At 42.8% G+C, this 24,299-nt stretch overlaps 1 protein-coding gene across 1 annotated transcript in view; it reads right to left on the bottom strand.

Annotated features, from left to right (window-relative positions):
- cbx7a (chromobox homolog 7a) overlaps positions 1 to 24,299 on the bottom strand; it is a 48,967-nt gene that overhangs the window by 21,717 nt on the left and 2,951 nt on the right. The window contains exon 5 of the mRNA XM_084330014.1: positions 6,336 to 6,526. Within this exon, the coding sequence (XP_084186140.1) occupies positions 6,336 to 6,526 (191 nt within the window). The remainder of the gene's footprint in view (positions 1 to 6,335; positions 6,527 to 24,299) is intronic.

The following is a 24,299-nucleotide window of genomic DNA, read 5'->3' on the forward strand; positions in this document are numbered from 1 at the left end:
GCAATTATCTGATCGCCATTCCAAATACTGATCGCGATCATGTGTCCAACGTTATCCACCAAAGAAAATGAACGCCCTATAAGCGCTTGTCTTGCTGGAGTGTTTAGACCCCACCTGCACGCTGCAGCTCGGCCCAGAAAACAAACCAGATCGTTTCAAATGGAGTGCAATAGTGGCCGCAAGGCGTTAGGCGGCGGTATCTGACCGTTGCGGTCTCAGACAGAGTGCCACACAATCCTACAGCATAGCAGGATGAATTATGAATGGAAATAGTGAATAAAAGAAATAACGATCATAATAACGAGTATACTCGTTGTTGGCAGAATTCGATTGGCGGGCTATAACGAGTTAACTCGTTGTTGGCGGCCATTGTGTTAAGATACTTACCTTGGTACCTATTGTAATGTTTTACTGTGTGGACATGTAGTTGATGTCTTCTGTGGCTCCTGATTGGAGAACCGCTGCACACAGGTTGTCTATGAACCTTATCTATGCTGCCTTCACAGTGTGAGTGTACACCCTGATGAAGGCAGGTGACAGGAAAATTGTTGGCGATTTTAACCCTTTCACTACCACACTACAGACGGTTAGGGTTAACCTCCTGTAGTGTGGTAGTGAAAGGGTTAACCCTTTGTCGTGTGGAAGTGAAAACCTTCTGTATTGTCGCAGTGAAAGGGTTAACTAGGGTGACCATATTTTGATTTCCAAAAAAAAGGACATGCTGGCCCCAGCCTCGAGATACTTAATGATACTGTGGTAAAATCTCAGTCTCAAACTGTTATGAGTTATGAAATATTGTTATGAGTTTTGAATTAAGGTCGACCGCTACTGGGAGATAACTGAGAAATGTAAGAGTCCAGTGCATACACCCTAAATAGATTCACTTTGTTAGATATACATAAGTGCTCTGCTTTTCCCCCAAATAGTTTATTAAGATACATTTCTTCTAGAAGTAATTATAATTGGCAAAGCTAAAGATAAGACACCAATTAGATTTCTATAAAGTAAGCAAAACTAATAATAGTGGGACCAAAAAGGGTCAGGCAAACTTGGAGTCATACTGGTTGGTCTATTTTGCTAAAAGGGACGGGTTAAGACAAGCCTGAGTGCTTAATTTAGCATACAGTCTTAAGTTAAATAGGTTTTCTTCTCTCCCCCACCCTTGGGGGCAGTAAAACAATAAAAACTGAGCCACTAGCTGGCTAAAGTTAGCATTTCAATAGAGTGGTTTGTTTACCGAGCTGAGCAGAACAATAGGGGGTAAGATATGCTACTCAACAGTCTGCTGTAAAAGATAGAACTGTTGAGAAGAACCCCCCTCCGCCATTTGGGGGCTCTACTTCAAAGAAGCCATCTGGTCTCACATGGTAGGAGACAGGAAGGCTCTTAAATAGCCCTGTTTACATTTAAACACAGGAACAATTTGTCTAAAGTTGTGAAAAACAGCAACCAAAACTAATAGTAATTCAGTATGGAAAATAGCCTCAATAGTTATGAAATAGTGTATTGATTAATTTAAGACTAAACCAGACACTTATTAACCATTGTTAAGTTTAATTAAGAAAGTAATATAGTTTAAAATAGAAGATTAATGTGGAAAAACATGTGTAACTTACTTAGAAGACTAAACTAACTTCAAAGACAATATTATAGAATATATATAATGCAACAGTTTGTCTTAAAACTAACAATAGGTCTAAATTAGGTATATAGAAGGCCATAGAATTCGGGAAAAGACTTGAATTAACTGTCTAAGCCAAGTAATAACTAATCTCTAATTATTAAGATAGGAAAAGTAGATACTGTATACCTTTAAACGCTAAACTTTAGAAAGGTAACTAGTCCTCTAAAATAGGAGGTACCTGCCTCTTTAAAATCCAAAATGGCCGCTGTGAGCTTTAGCCAATCAGGACTTAGAGATCCGCCCCCTGACGAACCAGTTCGACGTTCGCTCAGGGGCGGGATTTAGCCGTTAAAAGGGTCTGCACGGAGCAGACGAGAGAGAAGCTCCTGAAATCTTTTATGCACAGCCGAACGGAGGAGGACCTGCTTGAGACGCTGAGAATGGGAACAGAAGCCGTTGTCTCCCCTGACAACAAAGAATCAACAACCGAAGCTACATTGAAGATTGTTACTCTTAACTACTTTTATTAGACTGATATTAGGGACTTGCGGCATAGTGCTCGTTCTACTAATATCATTGCGGTTCATTGATTGAAACAGAACATTTTTGTATACTTGTGGATTTGAATAAACCCACCACATGAGAAATAACCAACCTCTCATTGTTTCCTTTCCTCCGCCTGGCTACACAGTTTTTGGTAAACAGACTTAGAGCCATAAGAACACAACGCAGAAGAGTAGATTATATGATCAGAAGGCTCTGGTCGATTTTACATTAATACTTTGCACAATCGAAGCACGCATGGCCGCCTTCATTTCACTATGTCTTGTGTACTGTACTGTATGTGATGAATAAACCTCTTGAATCTTGAATCTCTACTCAAAGTTTACTCAAAGTTATGCTCTAGCACATGCATAAGCCTGGTCTCTTTTGAAAGATAACCTTCTGAAGTTACTAATGCAAAAGAGGAAAATCACTTATAGAGTAGCATATAGGTCTGAACTTGAGTTGAACGTGAACTTGTGTACTCACATTTTTCTGCAGTGGTTGCAATATCCCAAATTTAACCACATAACATGCACCCAGAAAAGTGGCAATTTTTCTTTACTTGAACTTGAGGACTGCATACTTTTTTTCAAAGCTTATCTTTATACTTTATGCTTATAGCACATGCATAAGCCTGGTCTCTTTTGAAAGATAACATTCTGAAGTTTCGTACACAATAAAGAAAAATCACTTTTAGTGCTAATGTTAGTCAATATTCCAATGTACAGTTTTGCTTGTACAGTTGTACAGTGTCCCCCACCCACCCCTCCTACCCAACCTCCCCCCCCCCACTCCTACCCAACCCCCCCCCCAACCACCTCCAATGTACAGTCCCCCCCACCTACCCAACCTCCTCCAATGTACAGTTTCTACGTCAAATGTATATACTCTTTTTTCTGGACTCTTTTCGTATCACAAACAGTACTGTATTTGCAAATCTGGTATGTCATAAATGTATAGATGTAGCAGTACTGTCTATCTGTATGTCATGTATGTCATATATGTTACGATGAATTGAAAATGGGGGACCCTGATGTAAACAAGACGAAAGTCTTTCTCTGGTCTGCATCCCCTTAACAATTGTATGTATTGAGCTGTACTGTACTGTACCCATTCTGCAATCTGTTAATAAAGTTTTCAATCAATCAATCAATCAATCAATCAATGAGTAACATAGGGCTGAACATGAGTTGAACTTGTGTACTCACGTTTTTGTGTAGTAGTTGCAATATTCCAAAATAATATATATATATTTTTTTGTATAAGCTGGAAAACACCGCAAATCCATAGCCTAAAGCAGGGGTGTCAAACTCATTTTCACAGAGGGCCACATCAGCATTATGGTTGCCCTCAAAGGGCCAAAGACCGTATAAATGTTAATTAATGTAAAATAAATGTAGCTACACATTTACATATTGTTAAACATGGTGTTTCTGTATTTATTACTTATTCAAGTTATACATATTGCATATTCATTTGCATAAATGTAAAAATATATGTTAGCTTATGTTATTTTAACAAATAATTTTAGTTTATCAGAACCCCATATTACTCCACCAATCAATGATCAAACCATTCAAGTAAATAACAAAGAAGAATATCATCAAATACAAGCTATGACATTAAGTTTGTTCAAAACCTTTTTGTCACAGTCAAGAGGGGCAGAACTAACAACTGTGAGCTGCAAAGAACACGTGGGACAGATGTAGCAGATGTTACAAAAACAAATGGCTGCGCACAACCTTGCAGAGGCCATACATCCAACTAATGGAAGATAGTTTAATTAACTTTAATGAACAGATTGCAGAATGGGTACAGTACAGTACAGCTCAATACACACAATTGTTAAGGGGATGCAGACCAGAGAAAGACTTTCGACTTGTTTACATCAGGGTCCCCCATTTTCAATTCGTAATGAAATTGCTATTATGTGTCTGCAGGAACACACAACTGTAACTGTACTAAAAAATAACAAAATAAGGGTTGTCTCAGTTCACAACTATATTGGTCAAGTTTTGGGTGGGACTTGTTTGCGTCCCTACAGCTTCTTATTCAATTGAGCGAGATGCTCGGTTATGTCACACAGCCAGTTTGCATCTGACAGTTCAGACAATATTTCTTCAACCCTTTGTTACCTATTCCGCCTGGATCTTTTTTGTATTTTGGGCTGTAAAATTGTCAAAGAATGTCTGAGGAGTAAGTGCTTTTGGCTTTTTTCCTTTGTTACCTCAGATGTTCAACATACATGTATGTGTAAGAATGTGTAATAACTAAGGCTGTCAAAGTTAAAGCTTTATTAACGCATTAACCCACAATTATTTTAACACTGCTATTTTTTAACCCAATATTAATGTAAAAAAAAAAAAAACGTTTTTTTTTTTTTTTTTTTTTTTTTTTTTACCTGAGCTCTTGGGGGGCCACATCAAATGACGTGGCGGGCCGGATTTGGCCCGCGGGCCGTGAGTTTGACACCTATGGCCTAAAGGGACATGGACCTGAAGGGACATTAATGTGTGTTGTCGGGCCTTACAAATACATTTGATTTTGATTTGATTATCAATAAGGTAGGATATCTAGAAAACACAAACACACTATTTTTTAAATCACATGCCATGAAACTCTGGGACCTGGCTGAATTTAAGACTGCACAAATCATGTTTAATGCACGAAACAATTCACTCCCGGGTAACGTCCAAAAATTCTGTTATCGAGAGGGGGGGTTACAATTTAGAGGAGAGTCTAACTTCAAGAAACAGGCTGTTCATTCAACAATGTATGTATATTTCAGTTTGTGGAGTGAATATGAGTTGCATAAGATAATAGTGTGAAGGTATACTGAATACTGTATCTGTATGTCATATGTTATGATGAATTGAAAATGGGGGACCCTGATGTAAACAAGACGAAAGTCTTTCTCTGGTCTGCATCCCCTTAACAATTGTGTGTATTGAGCCGTACTGTATTGTACCCATTCTGCAATCTGTTAATAAAGTTTTCAATCAATCAAGGGGGTAGGAATACATACGTTTACACTTCATCCTATACTCCTGCTTGTTTGTTTTTTAATCTGTTTATTACTTGTTTTTTATTATTATTTATTTTCAATTTATGTTCGAAATAAATAAACGCATTCATTCAAGATATTGTGTGAGGGGGGGGGCAGGTGGCGCACGGAGACTACGTTCATCACCAACACCGGGAGACACTAGGATTCGCCTGTTCGAATCCAGCTCCCGGCGTTGCTATCAGCTTGGCTGTCCTCTCACGCTGATACAATTGGCTGTATCAGGGGGTGGGAAGCTGAAGGGTGGGTCCTGGGCGTTGTGGACAGCGACCCCTACAGTTCGGTCGGGGCGCCTGCTCAGCGAGGGTTGGATCTGAGGAGAGATAGTGTGGCCTCCCACACGCTACACTCTCCCCGGTGAGAACCTGCGCGGCCAGGTTGGCCTGCCCCAGGCTGCACATGCGTCGGAGGAAAGCATGTGACAGTCTCCGGTCTCCCGGACCAACAGTAGGGGAAAGTACGCAACAACCAGGAAGGGTGGGATGGGAGAAAAATCGGGAAAAAGGAGGGGAAGAAAGATAATAAAAAAAATAAATATATATATATATTGTGTGAGCAAAAGTATAGTTAATTTACTCATACAGTATGTACATCCTCTGGCCTCGCGCGGCTCTCACAGCTGTGCCCGCACAGTGCAATACTCCAATTCAGCCATTGGGTGGGTGGCGCTGCTGAGCAGCCGCTGGCTCTGCGGCTCTGCAGCTGCATGCTTCTCCGGGAGTCCGGGGTGATAATCTGGCGCGCCACGTAAAAAGTTGCACGCCTGACATATCGGCATGTAACTCGAGAACCAAGGCACGGATTTTGGCGATTCAGATGGCATTCGAACGGCAACAAATAGCGCTTTAATTTGGTAATTTATATGTTCTGCGAAATGCAGTCCCGAGCCTTCAGATGCTCGCAAAGGGCCGTGAAACTGAAACTGAAAAACAATGAAACCCCAGACATTTCCATGAATTTATAAACCCCCCCCGGACGCCCCGGACAGGGCGTGAAAAGAGGACATGTCCGGGCAAAAGAGGACGTTTGGTCACCCTAGGTTAACCCTTTGGTAGTGTGGTAGTGAAAGGGTTAACATAGTCCTAATAAAATGTGTTTTACCTGCAAGAGAGGAGTGTGTGGCGGCCTACACATCCTTTTGTTGTCTTTCTCCTGACCAGGCGGCGGAAGATGCTGCCTCTGTCGCCTTGGTCCACGTCAGTACTCATGGAGTGGGTGAGGGAGAGGCGCAGGCGAGGGGTGGGCTTCTCTGGGACTTTGGTGGCACTTCGGAGGTCCATGGCAAAGATGTTCTAACCGGCAGAAGAGAGGGTGTGTGGGAGATGTGGGGAAAGAGAGAAGGGGGAACGAGAGTGTCAAGAGGAAGAGGAAGAGAAGAAGAGAGAGGGAGAGAGTCAGAGAGAGAGAGAGAGCGAGAGAGATGAAGGGTCAACATAACGTAATGTACTGCTTCAGAGCACCTGTTATATTGTTGCAAAAAAAAGAAAAACATTAGAAATCCTGCAGCTTTTTTGAGCTATTATTATATAATGAGTAGACTGGTTATTGATTGATTGATTGACATTTTTATTAACAGATTGCAGAATTGGTACAATACAGTACAGCTCAATACACACAATTGTTAAAGGGATGCAGACCAGAGAAAGACTTTCGTCTTGTTTACATCAGGGTCCCCCATTTAACCTAGTTAACCTAGTCATTATTCATACTAGCAGGATTACCAATAGACCTAACTGATTACGTAGTTGCACTCGTTCCCCACAATGCTTTGTTATTCAACCCTTTCAGATTCCGTTTTCTTTTTTAAATGATCTGCCGGAATTGTATCTCATAGCTTCCAATGGCCAACAGCCATTGTTACATCACCATTAGAATGTTCAGTTCTCGAAATTCTACCCCACATGTGAGATTGTACACCTGAAAAGGTTGATGAAATTGATATCATAGGCCCTTCACACCCTAAAGAAAGCTTTGCGCTAGGGATGCGCCAATCCGATACTCAGTATCGGTACAATACTAGCCAAAAACACTGGATCCAATGACAAATCTAGCCTGAACTTTAAATGCGTGTAGCTACACTTTATACATGCACCTTTCTTACTGTTAAAATCTAGGCTAATCAACCAGTGACATCACTCCAGAGCAAGGTTTCCGTTATCTGGTAATTACTGTTTTTTTACCGGGAAGATCTGTTGAAATCCGACGTATTTAAATCTCTCCTGTGTGTGTGTGTGTGTGTGTGTGTGTGTGTGTGTGTGTGTGTGTGTGTGTGTGTGTGTGTATGTGCGTGCGTGCGTGCGTGCGTGAGTGAGCACGCACACAGGAAAACAAACAACTGTGGAATCTGGAGCATGATAGAGAATTGGAGGATGATTTTATGGAGTAACGTTACCACAAAAAGTTTTTTGCGTTGGAATACAGCTACCATAGCATTATCTAAACAATGGTTTGTGTTTGTGCATTTCCAAATTGAGCCAACAACACATCACCCACTTTGCATAGTATACACAGTAGGGATGGGCATAATTTTTGAATATTCAAGTAGTCGTGAAATTATAAAAAATCCACTAGTTTAGATGAATATCATTTTGTCTCAAGAACTATATTTCCCCTCGTTTTTACAGGCACCTACACTGTAGTGTATAGGGAGGTGTAGTGGTTACGTCATTTTTGTTTTCCACCCTCTGTCCCACGCAATGTATTTCCCCATTGCCCATTTCTAAATCGTCCCGTTTAAAAGAAATAAAGCATGGACATTTGCATGGTGTACCTTTCTGTGCGTATTCATCCACAATCTATAGCTCAACATGAAAATATTCACAATTAATCGTAAAGGTAGCAAAATAACAACGTTTATGTTTTCGTTCACTGAGGAACTACACTCACTTTGGCGCTGCTGACTGACGTCACCACAGCGTAGACTCCTGGCTTTAGTCGCAGACCTAGGATCAGATTTCCCTTACATTCCATAAGCTTAACTATTCGTACAATGGGAAAATAACTGACCCTGAATCTGTGGCTAGTATCTGTTTCACCCAACGCTCCGGTGATCATAACCATTTATCTCTAAAGCTAACCACTATTTTAAAAAGCCACAACCACGTTACCATATTTGTATTTATTATTTAAATCGTATAACGTTATTTCGCTGCATATTAAATCACTGTAAATACTAATGTAAATCATTGTTTCGTTGTACATATTGTGTATAGTTTATAATGTTATTGTTTTTTACGTAACGTAGCTTGCTACCCTGCATTCCTGAAACTCCTCTACATGCCCCGATTTAAAATGGTTCTCTCCTCTTTGTATACTTTTGTCCTCACCAACAAAGTATTCTGCCAGGGAACTTATGGACACGACAGTAGACAATTGCTAACGTCTAGTACGTTAACTTTAGCTAGGTAACGTTAGCTAGCATGGTATCAGCTGGCCGTGATGTGTATTAGGCGACAACACAGAACGCCAGGCATTTTCCTGCCGTACACTGGTAAGTGTAGTTATTTTTAACAACTAATTAAAAACCGTATAACTACCTTTATTTCAACCAAAAATGCTTAAACAATAATGTTAAGTAGTAGAAGGGAACTCATTTTGTGCAAAAATTGAAGCTTTTCAATTTCCATGCAGCAGAATTGTTACAATAGCCGATAATCCATTTTCCCAATGATGAATCCCTATACGGGTGGAAAAACCAGTGACGTCAGACTACACCTCCCTATTGAGAGGGACCCTAGAGAGAGAGACTGGAAATGTTACATGGTAGTATCGTTTTGTACGTTTGCCATGTTGTTTCACTATAAGCTCACACATTTCAAGTATCAAGTTTCTTTAATATTTGTCATACAGAAGTACAGAATACTTTTATACAAAATGCTTCTTACTGTTACGCTCCAGAGACTGTGCAAGACAAGATAAGTATGAAATAAAATAACATAGTAAAATTAGAAGTAAAAAATGAGGTCACAGTGTTCAGTTTAGACATATGTACAATGTTCGATGCAGAATAGACGTAGTTACCATACAATATACAATACTGTGCAGTGTACTAATATACAATACTATATAGTGCAAGGCAGAAATGGGACGAGGTGCAATTTAGGTACAATTCACAGTAGGTGTACGAGTTGTAGTGCAAATCCTTTATCAATAAATATAAAGTGTAAAGTGTGTTTGTGTGATCTAAAGTGTGGAGAGTGGGTGCTGCAGTGTGTTGTTTGTTTGAGTGAGTGTGTGCGTGTGGGTGTGTGTGCTGTGTGCATTTGATGGTTGTTGCATAGTGTTTATTGTTCGTTTAGCAGCCTGATGGCCTGGGGATAGAAGCTTCTTCTGAGTCTTTCTGTGCTCGCCTTAAGACTCCGGTATCGCTTGCCTGACCGCAGCAGTTCAAAGAGGCAGTTGTTCGGGTGGCTCGAGTCCTTAATAATTATCTTAGCCTTCCCCTTGCACCGCTTGTTGTAAATGTTCTGGAGGGTGGGAAGCCCCCCTCCAATTGTGCGTTCGGCTGAACGTGTCACTCTTTGTAGTCTGCTACGGTCTTGTGCAGTGCTATTCCCAAACCAGGAGGTGATGTTGCCGGTCAGGATGCTCTCTATTGTACATGAGTAGAAGTTCCTAAGGATCTTCTGACTGACTTGGAACTTCCTTAGGCGCCTGAGGAAGTAGAGGCGTTGTCGTGCCTTCTTCACAACACTGTCAATGTGTGTGGTCCATGTCAAGTCCTCGGATATGTGGGCTCCGAGGTACTTGAAACTGTTCACTCTCTCAACCGGTGCCCCGTCGATGCTGAGGGGGCTGTAGTCCTTGACCCCCGACCTCCTGAAGTCCACAATCATCTCTTTTGTTTTGCTGACGTTCAGGGAGAGGCAGTTCTCCTGACACCACTGTGACAGGTTCTCTACCTCTTCCAGGTAGGCCCTTTCGTCGTTGGCAGAGATCAGGCCCACCACTACTGTGTCATCAGCAAATTTGATGATGGTGTTGTTGTTCCGCTGTGCTACGCAGTCATGTGTGTACAGGGAGTAGAGGAGGGGGCTCAGAACACAGCCCTGGGGGGCCCCTATGTTGAGCGTGATGGATGAGGAGGTGCAGTTGCCGGCTCTTACCACCTGGGGTCTGCCCGTCAGGAAGTCCAAGACCCACTGGCAGAGGTCATAGTTCAAGCCCAGGTCCCTGAGCTTGGCTATGAGTTTGGAGGGGACTATGGTATTGAATGCTGAGCTGTAGTCGATGAACAGCATTCTCACATAGTTCCCCTGCCTCTTGTCCAGGTGTGATGCTGCTGTGTGCAGCACATGGGCTATGGCGTCCTCCGTGGACCTGTTGGGGCGATATGCAAATTGCAGAGGGTCCAGGTTGATGGGGAGGGAGGAACAGATGTAGCCCTTCACTAGCTTCTCAAAGCACTTCATGGCTATGGAGGTGAGGGCTACAGGGCGGTAGTCGTTGAGGCAAGCGGGCGTAGATTTTTTGGGTACAGGGATGATGGTGGACTTCTTCAGACAGGTGGGGATGACAGCCTGTTCCAAGGACAGGTTGAAGATGTCAGTGAATACCGGGGCCAGTTGGTCGGCACAGACTTTTAGGACGCGGCCGGGGATGCCGTCCGGTCCTGCTGCCTTCCTGATATTCACTTTTTTAAAGATCCGTCTCACCTCATGCTCTGTTACCCTGAACACTGAGTCTCCATCAGCAGACCCCCCCCCCCCCCCCCCCCCCCCCCCATTGCCGTGGTTTGTAGGCTGGTGTTGTTATTCACAGCCTCAAACCTCGCATAGAAGGAATTGAGATCATTTGCTAAGGAGATGTCACTGTTCAGTTTGAGGGGGGTGCCTTTGTAGTCTGTCATTGTTCTGAGGCCCTGCCACATGCCTCTAGAGTCAGCCTGTTCAAACTGAAGTTCAACTTTATCCCTGTAACGCCGTTTTGCCTCTATTACTGCTCTCCTGACGTTGTATCTTGCCATCTTGTGTTCTTCCATGTTGCCTGTCACCAGCCCGGTGTTGTATGCTGATGTGCGCACTTTCAGAGCCTCACGGACGGATTTGTCTACCCAGGGCTTTTGATTTGGGTAGATTTTAATTTTGGTGGAGGGGATTGTTTCTTCTACCAGAGTACAGACATAGTCAATTACCGTTTCGGTGTATTCGTTAATATTGGCTGTGTTATCACGGAATACACTCCAGTCTGTGCATTCAAGTGCAGCTTGGAGTGACTCCTCTGTCACGGCCCAACGCTTAACCTCTCGCGAGACCACCGGCGTTCGCTTGAGACTTTGTTTGTACTTTGGCAAAAGAAAGATGGCGGCGTGATCGCTTTTACCGAATGGACTAAGAGCCTGTGACTTGTACCCATTCTTAAATTGCGAGTATACATGGTCTAATATGTTCTCGCCTCTGGTGGGACAGGTCACATGCTGATAGAAATTCGGCAACACCTTTTTAAGACGCGCGCTGTTGAAATCACCCAGAACCAAAATGGCAGCGTCAACATTAGCTGTCTGGAGTTTGTTTACCTCGTCGTGAAGTTTTGAAAGTGCGACCCCAGTGTTCGCGTGTGGTGGAATGTACACTCCGATGAGGATGATGGACGTTAACTCTCTTGGGAGGAAGAAGGGTCGACATTTTATCGTGATAAACTCCAGGTCTGGGGAGCAGTGGTTAGACAGTTCCTTTGCGTTGCCTACATCGCACCACTCCTTGTTTATCATGAAGGCAATGCCGCCTCCTTTCTACTTTAGTGACTCTTCTGCCGTCCGGTCCTTGCGGAGGACGAAGAAGTGGTCTGCCGGTTCTATTGCGTGATTCGGGACATCTGGACTCAGCCAAGTTTCTGTGAAACAGAGGACGTTACAATCCCGAATGTCCCTCTGGAATTGGATCCGTGCTCTGATGTCGTCCAGTTTAGTCCCTATCGATTGCACATTGGCCAACAATATGCTGGGCAATGTGGTTCTGTGTCGTTTGGACCTCAGTCTGTTCCGGACTCCGGCTCTCTTCCCTCTTCGTCGTGGCGTCTCCTGGCTTTGGCCATGGCCACAACAAAGGATCTCCGCTGGCCATTGTTGTTGTTCGGCAATCCGATCCAGAGAGCAATCCAATCGGTAAGTTTTCTTTAATCCAATGTCAATGATTGACTGACGGTCATACACGTATAATGCACCAACAGTAGGTGCAAATAAAACTCTTAATACTATAAAAATTAACAAAAGAAAGCACAGTCTCGACGGAGCGATCAGAGAGGCAGCCGTTCGTTGCAGCGCCATCATGTCATCAGTGAAGTAACGCTCAAAATGAATGCTTTCGTTCCCGGAAATACGCTAGCTTGGTCATTGACGTTGGCTGTTAGGAATGACAGCAGCCAGCTAGTTTGCTTGTTGGATTATCTCACGTTCACTCTTAAGTAGGGGTGTAACGATGCATCGATTAATCTAAATGCATCGATCCTAATGTGATGATTCAACTGCATCGATTTGAAATGTTAGAATATATTATAATCGGGGGGGGGGGGGGGGGGGGGGGATGTGATTTTTATTTTTTATTTTTTGGTATTGTTTCTATTGACCTATAGTCCAGTGAATACAGTTCCCCCAGCCACATTTGTGTATTCAAATTCTTTTGGGGAATTAACTGAGCTTCCTGCAGTGCAGACGGAGTGGAGGTAATGTAACTTAATTATTACAAATCTGGATATCAAGGTGTTAGATGTGTGGGGCCGCGGCCTGCCACAGATAACACATTTTGCTGGGCGATTAATTGCCCCCGAAAATATCGCGATAAGCGATATTATTGCGACCGGTTAGAGAATTTTTTTGAGAAATTTATTTCCCAAAACTTTTATTTTGAAGCCCACCGCTCCGTCTTTTCCGGTGTTTAAGACTTTTATTTTGAAGCCCACCGACCGGACCGGAAGTATTGTTGTGATTATCCTAGCCGACAACTTGTCCTCGTCCGGTTGTGTTTTTTAGTTTTAACGTTAGCTACTAACATTAGATGCAGCTACTACAGGCAATCAACGATGAGGAGGAAGCGTCAAAGCAGTATATAATAGAATAGCTGTGGTGCGTAGGCACTGCAGCACGACTCGAAAACGACCCGTTATAATAAATTAATTCATGTTTAACTTGTCCCCGTCTCCAGTCCTTTGACTAGCCCCACCCGTTCATTGTAAACAATGATGCATGTAATTGTATTAACGTTATTCTGTGTTATTCTAACGTTACACTACAAATAACGCTACTTGGTTAAAAGGAGCAACACTATTGAGAAATGTAGTTAAGCTATATGTGGCGTTGCTACTGCCCCATGGAGCTCCCGTGCTGTGCTCTGTAGTAACGCCAGCGGCCAACCCACACGGAGAGAGACTGCAAGGGGCACTGGTTCCGCCTCATTAAAACAAACGCGCAAATAGCAATTAATCGCGCCCGTCAAAATCATTGCATTCATTTTAATTATCGCGGCAATTAATCGATTTATTGCTTATCGCGGCAGGCCTATGTGGGCGGATACGGAAGGGAGGATAACAATGGCAAAGGTTGAATATTCTCACAGGAAAATAGCACTAATCGCGTTATATGCCCCTAATACATTTGATGCAGAGTTTTACAAAACAATCACCAAAGTAATGTTAGAACTCCATGAATACGCTTTCATAGTGGGTGGTGATTTCAATGCGTGCTGGGACTCCACGATGGACAGATCCGGTTCCTCGGAAACATATGACCAAAAACAGTCCTGTAATGCCCTTAGGACGTGGGCCCGTGATACTGGTCTCACTGACCTATGGCGCATAGTCAATCCTACTTTAAAGGACTACTCTTGCCTTTCAGCCAGACACAAACTCTTTTCTAGAATTGACTACTTATTCTCATCTCCTAATTTGTTTGATCAATTTGATGTATCGCTGGTTCCCTTAGCTCTCTCAGATCACAAAGGGATTTATTTTACAGCATCATTTGGCAAACTATCCACAAGCGCTCCAAGATGGCGTTTTAATTCATCCTTGTTAAAAAACGAAAACCTTTGTACAGAATTCAGAGAAAAATGAAGGGAATTTTTGAGGATTAACATTGGCACGGTGGAAGACCCTAGAGTTCTGTGGAATGCAGTAAAGGGCTTTGTCAGAAGTCATGTCACACTTTTTGCTTCCAACTTGCGTAAAACTTGTTTAAATACCTATATGCTTCATTGCAGACTAACTACAATGAACAAATAAACACACAATGGAAGATAGTTAAAAAGGAAATAAACTCCATACTTAGACAAGACTAATGATCGAATGATACATTTTGGATATCCCCTCAATCAGGACACAACAAGGAGTAGTTACAACGGATTCAAAAAAGATCAATGACACTTTTAGATAATTTTATTCACAACTGTATAGCTCAGAGGTCAACTTTGATCATTCTAAATTGGAGGCGTTTACTAGCGGGCTTAAAATACCAAAGTTATCCGAGGAGGAGGCCAGGAATTTGGGAGACCAATCACTCTGATAGAACTCTGAGATCCAGAGGGGTAAGGCACCCGGCTGGGATGGGATACCACCTGAATTATACTTAGCATTCTGGGACCAGTTGGGCCCATTGTTGCTTGAGATGATTGAACACGCCATTGAACATGGGGGATTCTAGAGAGATGTAAATATGGCTTTAATTTCTTTACTACTCAAAAAGGACAAGGACGCCAATGACTGTGGCAGCTATAGGCCCCTGAGTCTTCTCTGGGCCGATCTTAAAATGTTTGCCAAAGTGCTGGCGCCACGAACGTGCTGGTACATAGTGATCAAACCGTATTTATTCAGGGTCGCTTAGAAGATTATTGCATGTAATTGACAACAGTAAGGACAATATAACTCCGGCCACTGTTCTGTCTCTGGATGCCATGAAGGCTTTCGATAGACTAGAATGGTCATATCTCATATCGGTGCTGGAGACTATGGGGCTTGGAAAGAAATGTATACATATGATTCAAGTACTTTATGCCTCACCCTCAGCAATGATAATGACAAGCAAAATATGCTCCACACTCTTCCCGGTCTCTAGGTCTTCTAGACCAGTGGTTCCCAAAGTCGGGGTCGCGACCCAAAGGTGGGCCGCGAGCAGCCACTGGTGGGCCGCGAGATGATTAAAAAAAAAAAATAAAAAAAAATAAATAAAAGAATATATTTTTTTTATTTTTTATTTTTTTATTTTTTATTTTTTAATTTTAATTTTTTTTGTCAGGCCACTGAACTTAGAAGCAGGCCAGGACAGTGTTTCTAGTTGTATTCTAAAATTCTATTCTATTGTATTCTAAAATGTGACTATATGGTTTTATATTAACTTAATAAATAAACAAAAACGAAAAATCTACTTATTTCAACGAACATTTCAAACTAAATAACAGATTATGCACATAAAACGCTGAAAACAACCGAAGCAACAATAGTATTTTAATGAGGCTATTATTATTATCATTATTATTTTGCAACAGGTTAGCCCTCTCATAAATAGCACATATAAATGAATAACTAACTTGAACTAACTTAATAGGATTGAAGTGATATTTGGCTTAAAAAATCGGTCGCCTGACAAAAAAAAAAAAAAAAAAAGCCAGACGATGTGCATTGGGCCGCGGCTCTCTGACGCCTTATTTTCTGGGCCCCGGCCTGAAAAGTTTGGGAACCCCTGTTCTAGACAGGGTTGTCCTCTGAGCCCTGGACTATTCACGCTTTCCCTCTAACCATTAGCTCAATTTATAAGACAAACAGAAGAAATCGCCCCCATAAAAATCTAAATGAATTGGTCCAAATCAGCTTGTTTACCTCTTAATTAATGAGTTGGCCAAAGCGGTGCAACTACCGGCTGACATCCCCATAGTTGAACACTTTAAATACTTAGGCATAGAGATTTTACCCACCCTAAATCAGACAACTAAATATAAATTCACAGGCACATGTAATAAAATACACCAAGATCTAAATAGATGGTCGAGCCTTCCTAACTCGTTGCAGGCATCCATAGTCAAAATGAATGTACTGCCCAGGATACATTTTGTTAGCTCAATACTCCCCATACAACCTCCAATAGACCACTGGCGCAAGACACAAACTATGATATCTAAATTTATTTGGAATAACAAACGCCCAAGAGTCAAAAGACCTACCACTCAACATTGGAAACAGGATGGGGGCTTGGCAATCCCTGATTTTAAGTTGTACTTCTGGTCCTTCTCGCTGAGACCCCTGATAAGCTGGTTTGACCCTGAAATTGCTGTATCGTGGCCCTCCTTAGAGGCAGCAGCGGTATTACCGCAAAGATTACAAGATGTAGTATACTCGAGTACCCCTATATCAAAATGCCAATTACCATATGGACCGATCATATCCCACGTGATTCAAACATGGCGTAATATACAGAAGTCTTGTGCTGTCAAATGCCCATGGCACCTCGACTCTCCAATTTTTCATAACCAACAACTACTTGTTGGGCACAAACCCGTTAGTATTCCTCAATGGAAGAGAAGGGGAGTTCATACTCTGGGGGATATATACGATAAAAATGGCCTTCGAGCGTTTCAGGACCTTAGAGAATTTTATGATCTCCCCGGCGTGTCCTTCCTCTACTTACAACTAAGGTCTGCGCTCAAGGCGCATGGGGTACCGTGGGCTCAAGCACTACACCCACATCCTTTTATTAAGCTTATCAGGGAGAGACAGAACAACCTCAAGAGGGTTTGTCTCAGATTTGTATACACTCTGAGCGGCTAAGTGGTGTAGTGGGCAAGGCGCTCGCCACCAATGCAGGAGACGCTGGGTTCGAGCCCAGCTCTCCGCATTGCTATCAGCTTGGTTGGTCGTTCATACTAATGCAATTGGCAGTATTAGGGGGTGGGAAGCTGATGGGTGGGGATCGGACGTTGTGGACAGCGACTCCTACAGGTCGGTTGGTGTGTCTGCCCTCCCACGCAGACCCCCGACGCTGAGAGATCGCGCTGTGCAGGTGAAAAGATGCAACGGCTGCTTCCTCGAGTACCGGAGGGGACACGTGATGTAAGGCTTCGTCCACATTGCAGCCGGCTTGTGGGAGGCATGGCCTAACAGCGTTCGAGACAGGGGAGGGTAGAATTGGACGATACGAAATTGGGATGGGAGAAAAATTGAAAAATGGGAGAAAAAGTAGATACAAAAAAATAGATTTGTATACACTCTTAACTCATTCCCTGCCAACGTCGATTATACTCGTTATTGGCCAACAACGAGTATACTCGTTATTTGATTGTTATTTCTTTTATTCGATATTTCTATTCATTACAGGCCCACTGACTCTGGGTTAACATTGGGAATCGCATTGAGAATGCCTAGGTGCAATACGGGCCGCATCACGCTAGACGGCGGTATCGAGCACCCTTTCTAACATTGTATCCTGGGCTGTGGGACGGCCCCAGGTCTCGGGTTTCATTTTTTCCTTCTCGGGCGAGGCAAAGCCCGTCAAATATGCCCGATCCATATGTTATGGTAGATTATGCCGTCGAGCAAATGGACATTGGATATACCAGATGGCGATCAAACAATTGGAATATTCTTTTTGGATTACTCCCGGCCACAGGTAAGGGCGATTTGACATCAATTTTAGCTTGATCCTGCAAGGCTTTTGTACCGATCGGGCTGATAACCGTTTTTAGTGTTCAATGCGAATGCCGTTACTGACAATCAAATCATCAGAAACTTACTACAAATTACTATAGTATTGTATCCATGGCTATAATATAGAATATAGATTTAGCTCTACAAACAAGGTGGCTAACTCCCATCGTTTACAGCTTGGCAGTCGCTACCACAGGATAAGGCTAATAGCTGGCAGCCAATGAGTTAATCAAATCCACATATAAAAACATATCATTGGATACAGTCTGGCGAGGGGACATCCCGGAATTAGACTGAGTTTGACTGGGATGATATTTGGACTAATGTTACATTAGCCTCCCGCAACCCTAATCACCAGCAAATAAATACATTTTAATTATATTCATAGGATGTATCTCACACCTAGGAAGCTGTATGCTATGGGACTGGTGGCCGACTCTCTGTGCACTTTGTGCGCTCTGGGGACCATTGGCACTTATATGCACATGTTTTGGGATTGCCCACCAGTAGCTAGTTTTTGGAAATCCATAACAACTAAACGTTCAAACTAGGGCTGTCAGTTTATCGCGTTAATTAGATGAGTTATTACACAGCAAATTATCGCGTTATGAAAATGAACTCAAAATTAACACTTTAACTGCCAGAAGACGAGTTTAGGCGTCCTTCCCTGCCATGCTCAAGTTGCCGAAGACACCGTAACTCGTCTTTGATATCAATATTTCAAAAATCTGTGATCGGATTCATATTTCCCATCCGCTGGCCTGAGACCCACCAAAAAGCCCCACTGAACCCTCTAGCGGTTCAAGAGCGCCATCTGGTGGCCGATCGGCGCAATCGCCAAAGAGGAAGTTACTTGGACGATGTGCTATTCACCCATATTACTTCCGGGCACTCTGTATAGGTTCCGGCACTCTAGCTCGTCACAATACATAGCGATCCGTTGCCAATAACTCGATAAACAACATGATTTGGACGTATATACTATTATACAAGCTGGAAATGGACCCGATATTTCTACATCCCATAATAGGAAAATGTCTGTTCCACGCTCATCGCACAACGGCGCGAGGAAGATATGGTAAGATTCAGCGTTATTTTTCAATGTCTCCTATACTAACTGATCTGATGAACATATGACCCACACTAGATGAATGGTATAATGTTGCCCACGGAATTATAAACGCCCCCTCGCCCATCCGGTCATCATCAGATGACGTGTAGTAACTTCTAGAACCATGTCTAGTTGGAATTTTTTATATCGCGCCGATTGCCATCAAACTGTATTTCATCATCAATATAATGCATTTGGGGCTATAGATCACGTTCTGGAGAAAGCTGCAGAAAGAGATGAAAACATACTTATACATTAGACCATACTTTAGTATGAATATGTGAATGAAAAAGTTTAACGTTGCTTCACCCTGAACAATACATATAGGACATTGAATGGGCCCTAATAATGGCAATTTAGCAATAGAATTTAAAAAGTTATAGCTCTGCAAAGAAGGGGAACTTCTCCATAGACAAATAGAGCTGGCAACCTATGGTATATCATGAATTTAGCCTTAGGCAATCAAAGTGTTAATTACAAATCTTTTTTTTTCTTTTCTTTTTTTATGATTATTTTTTTATATCATTCATTCCATAAGAACGTAGAATACACATTACAGACTTTTTTTTATATGGTCCATTTGCATGTTCTTGGTATCTGATTCTAGGGACATCTATGGATCTCAGGGAATGTATTCCCAGTGTCAGAAATACTGTGTCTGTTACTAGGCTTGAGTAAATTGTAATGAACCAAATGAGAATATCAATAAAAAAAAAATTGTATCTTTGACTGTGAATAACACTATGCTCAAATTGACCAGACCTGAAAAATCTAAGCAAATTAATAGATGGAAGATGATTAAACAGAAGGTTTTGTAGATACAGTACTGAATTCTGCCATCCGGACACATGCAATTTGAAATATGATTATAGAATATAGAATATCAGGCATAAAATGGTTATGCGATTAAAATGCGATTAATTAGATTAATTAATTACAAATCCTGTAATTAATTAGATAAATTTTTTTAATCGCCTGACAGCACTAGTTCAAACATTATGTAACATAACAATTCCACTTACAGCAGCAACACTACTCCTAAATTATATATCATTACTACCGGCATCCATACAACAGAAAATTATCATTCTGGCGGGCGTTACTGCAGCCAAGAAGCTGATAGTCATGAGGTGGAAACAACCTGAGAAACTCACAATGATTAATTGGTCTCTGACACTACTAGATGTAATTTATATGGAAATCTCTACTGCACGTGTGATTGGGGTTGGACAGGCCAGCATTGAGCTGTGGGTCTCGGCGGCCGAAAAAGTTGAAGCCACTATCTAGCAGCGGAGCGGGGTCGGGGTGTTGGTCCTGGGGGGTCCGGGGGTCCTGGGGTGGGGGAGGAAATGTCTTTTGTGGCGTCTGTAATAGCATAATTTAATTTAGATTTGTATGTTCTGTATCCTCACGCTCCCTCCGCTCCGGCACAGCCTACCTCCTCAAAGCCCCCAGGACTAAGCTGCACACCATGGGCGATCAAGCCTTCTGCCGCACCCAGACTGTGGAATGCTCTCCCCATCCACCTGAGAGCACCACAATCCGTTGAGGCTTTTAAAAGGGGCCTAAAAACATTTATTTTTAACCAGGCTTTTGCCTGAATTTTTCTTTTACTTTTATTTTTACTTTTATTAATTTTTTTCATTATTTTAATCTATTTTATTTTTATGTTCTTCCATTTTCATTGGTTGTTTTATTCATTTTAACTTTTTGTCTTTTATCTCCTGTAGCACTTTGAGATTTTTACAAATGTAAAGTGCGGTTGAATTTATTATTATTATTATTTATTATTTTTGTTATTCTATTGTCATTGTTTTTTTTGATCCACTTTTTCTCCCATTTTCTATATTTTCTCCCATCCCAATTTCGTATCATCCAATTCAACCCTCCCCTGTCACGAACGCTGTTTCTTGCCTCCCACAAGCCGGCTGCAATGTGGACTAAGTCATACATAGCACAAGTCCCCTCCGGTACTTGAGGTAACAGCAGTCGCATCTTTTCACCTGCGCAGCTCGATCTCTCAGTGGCGAGGAGTAACGCGTGGGAGGCTCACGCTGCCCCCGACACTTCCTGATTCTACTGCGCAGGCGCACCAACCGACCTGTAGGAGTCTACTATGTCAGGATCCTGTATGTGGACTTCAGCTCGGCCTTCAACACCATCCTTCCACCCATCCTGGAGCACCAGCTATCCCTGCTGCAGGTGCCGGCCTCCACTCGCAGGTGGATTACCGACTTCCTGTCCAACAGGTCTCAGCGGGTGAGGCTGGGGAAGAGCATTTCCAGCTCTAGGTCCACCAGCACCGGTTCCCCGCAGGGCTGCGTTCTATCCCCACTACTGTTCTCCCTGTACACAAACAGCTGTGCCTCTCTGCACCCCTCGGTCAAACTCCTGAAATTCGCTGACGACACCACCCTGGTGGGTCTCATCTCCAGGGGGGACGAGTCGGCCTATAGGAGGGAGATCGAGAGGCTGCAGAGCTGGTGCAGCTGCAACAACCTGGAGCTCAATGCTCAAAAGACAGTGGAGATGGTAGTGGATTTCAGGAAGAAAGCAGCCCTGCCCCCTCCCATCATACTGGGAGGCACTCAGGTGACCTCCGTGGAGTCATGCCGATTCCTCGGCATGACCATCTCCCGGGATTTGAAGTGGGAGCTCAACATCACGGGCCTGCTCAATAAGGCCCAGGGGAGGATGTTCTTCCTCCGGCAGTTGAAGAAATATAAACAGCCGAGGACCATGATGGCCCAATTCTACACGGCCATCATTGAGTCCATCCTCACCCACTCCATCATCTCCTGGTTCCCTGCTGCAGCGGCAAAAGATCTTGCCAAGCTGCAGCGGGTGATTCGCTCCGCGGAGAGGGTGATCGGCTGTCCCCTGCCCTCCCTCAGGTCCCTGCACGACTCCAGGGCGCTGAAGAGGGCGAGAAAGATCATGGCCGACCCATCCCACCCCGGTCACAGCCTCTTCACCCTGCTCCCCTCTGGGAGAAGGCTGAGGATCCCAAAGGCTGTGAAAGCTCGACACAGACTGAGCTTCTTCCCCTCAGCCGCCAGGCTGATCAATGCCTCAGGCCCCCCCCCCTCAGTATTTTATTTATTGATTAATCCCCCACTGCACTGTTTTCGTTTCTTGTCTGTGTTGGTGTTTGTTTACTGTGAAAAAAGAAAGAATGCATACACTGTATTGCTGCAACAATTACCAATGTGTTTTACACAAATGGCTCAATAAAGGAATCTGAATCTGAATTGTTATTGTTAGTACTATTATCACATTCGGGGCCATTGGGATTAGACAGGCCCCACTCTATGAGGCCAGCTTTTCATTACAAGTTTTCGATTATTGATTACCAATAACGGCATTCGTTATTGCAACATCATACGCTGACCGGGTGGATGGCTATGAGAACAAGGCCCGATCAGACTGAAATTGACGTCAAATCGCTCTTACCTGTGGCCGGTTGGATTCCAAAAATAATTTCCCAGTTATTTGATCGACATCTGGTAGATCGATATGTCCATTGGCTGATGCTATATTCCTTTACTGCAGGGGTCTCAAACTCGCGGCCCGCGGGCCAATTGCGGCCCGCGGGATGATATTTTGCAGCCCCCTACTGGACATCAAAGTGTAGTGTTAATGCGGCCCGTGCACTACTGTTTGCCGAGTCGTTGCGCGAGAGTTGGACGTTTTATTTATTTGATCACTTGTAGGCTACCATAGCGCATTAGCGCAGGCTCATGACAGCAACGTTATGTTAGTGACTTGGTTGAAACGTGATTCCGGAGTGATATGATATCAAGTGAAGTGGAAGCAAATGCATCCTCGCTATCTCTCTTCTCTGCGAGCAGTGCTGCGCGCTGTCCGCCTGCACTGCCACCGTCTGTCTGTGTACGAGTCTGGTCCAATCACATACACGTCCCGTCAGCGTTTTTCCCCCTCACCCACAGTCTGCGAATCAGAGGCAGAGTAGGGGAGTAGGGCGGGTCTTCACGGACTCCATGTCGTCTCTCTCTTTCAGTGAGTTCAAGTCGGAGCAGAGTTAACAGCGCTGCGCATCTACAGTAAACTCACTCCCAGTTTTATCTCTGTGAGATAAATGTAGCTATTAGCCTATTTTCGCCAGCAGGCAGCCAGCAGAACAATATGGCATTTTCAAAGATGGTCAGTAAAAGAAAAGTCGACTGCAATTCAAAGGTGAATGGACGGAAAAAGTCCCAGCCAGGGGCGTAGCTGGAGATTCTGGGCCCCATGAAAAACTCAATTTGTGGGCCCCCAATCTATTAAAAAATGTGGGGCCCCCAATCTATAAAAAAATGTGGGGCATTTATTTATTGATGAAAACGCATAATATGGTTTTTACCTATTTTTTTTATAAACAGCTTTGTGATAGAAAAAAAATGCACAGTGCATTTCCATAGCTGTGGATGAGTCCACTGACACCACTGAGAAGCCTGAAGAACCGTTCATGTTCTGAAGAACTGTTCATGTTCTGAAATGTTATTGCTAAAGATTGAGAAGATTGGATCAGTTGTACTTTTTTTTTTAATACTTGAAACCCTTTTTTTGTGAAATATTTGATGCGGCCCAGCCTCACCCAGACTCTACCTCCAGCGGCCCCCAGGTAAATTGAATTTGAGACCCCTGCTTTACTGCATACTGAATTTGGCCTCGCAAAAAGTATTCCAGGCGATCTGGTGAAGCCATAGCTTTAGGCTAACAGAAAAGCTAACCCGGAGCAAAAAAAAGTGACACCCGGTCTGCAATAGGGGAAACTGCATTCTCGAGACAGCGCCAATACCAGGATCTGGCCGGTACTGCACTTTCGGAGTCCCAATATGCCTTTTCCAGCCAAAATACAGCTCTGTGACAACATCCGGGATATTCAAATGGAATAAAAACAAAAACAAGCTTAACACGTGGTTGGCCGTCAAGCGCTGGCTCCCAATCACGTATATATACCTGGTTGGCCCCAAATCGGTTATTGTCCTGTGAAGTCCTGTCTATTATTATTATTATTATTATTATTATTATTATTATTATTATTATTATTATTATTATTATTATTATTATTATTATTATTATTATTATTATTATTATTATTATTATTATTATTATTATTGTATTGTGTGTTGTCATGTTTTTTATATTTTGTATTTCATGTTAAAGAAAAGAAAGAAAAGAAAAATATTACAAATGGTACAGTAACTGACTGTTTTGATTGACAATAAGCATTACGCATCAGTTATAACGTTATTGCTAATCTCTAGCATCATAGACTATCATGACAGATTTTTTTGTTTGGCTGTTCACATTATTTTTTAAATGTG

Source organism: Notolepis coatsorum (genome assembly GCF_963971535.1).
Source record: "Notolepis coatsorum genome assembly, chromosome: 14".
NCBI lineage: Eukaryota > Metazoa > Chordata > Actinopteri > Aulopiformes > Paralepididae > Notolepis > Notolepis coatsorum.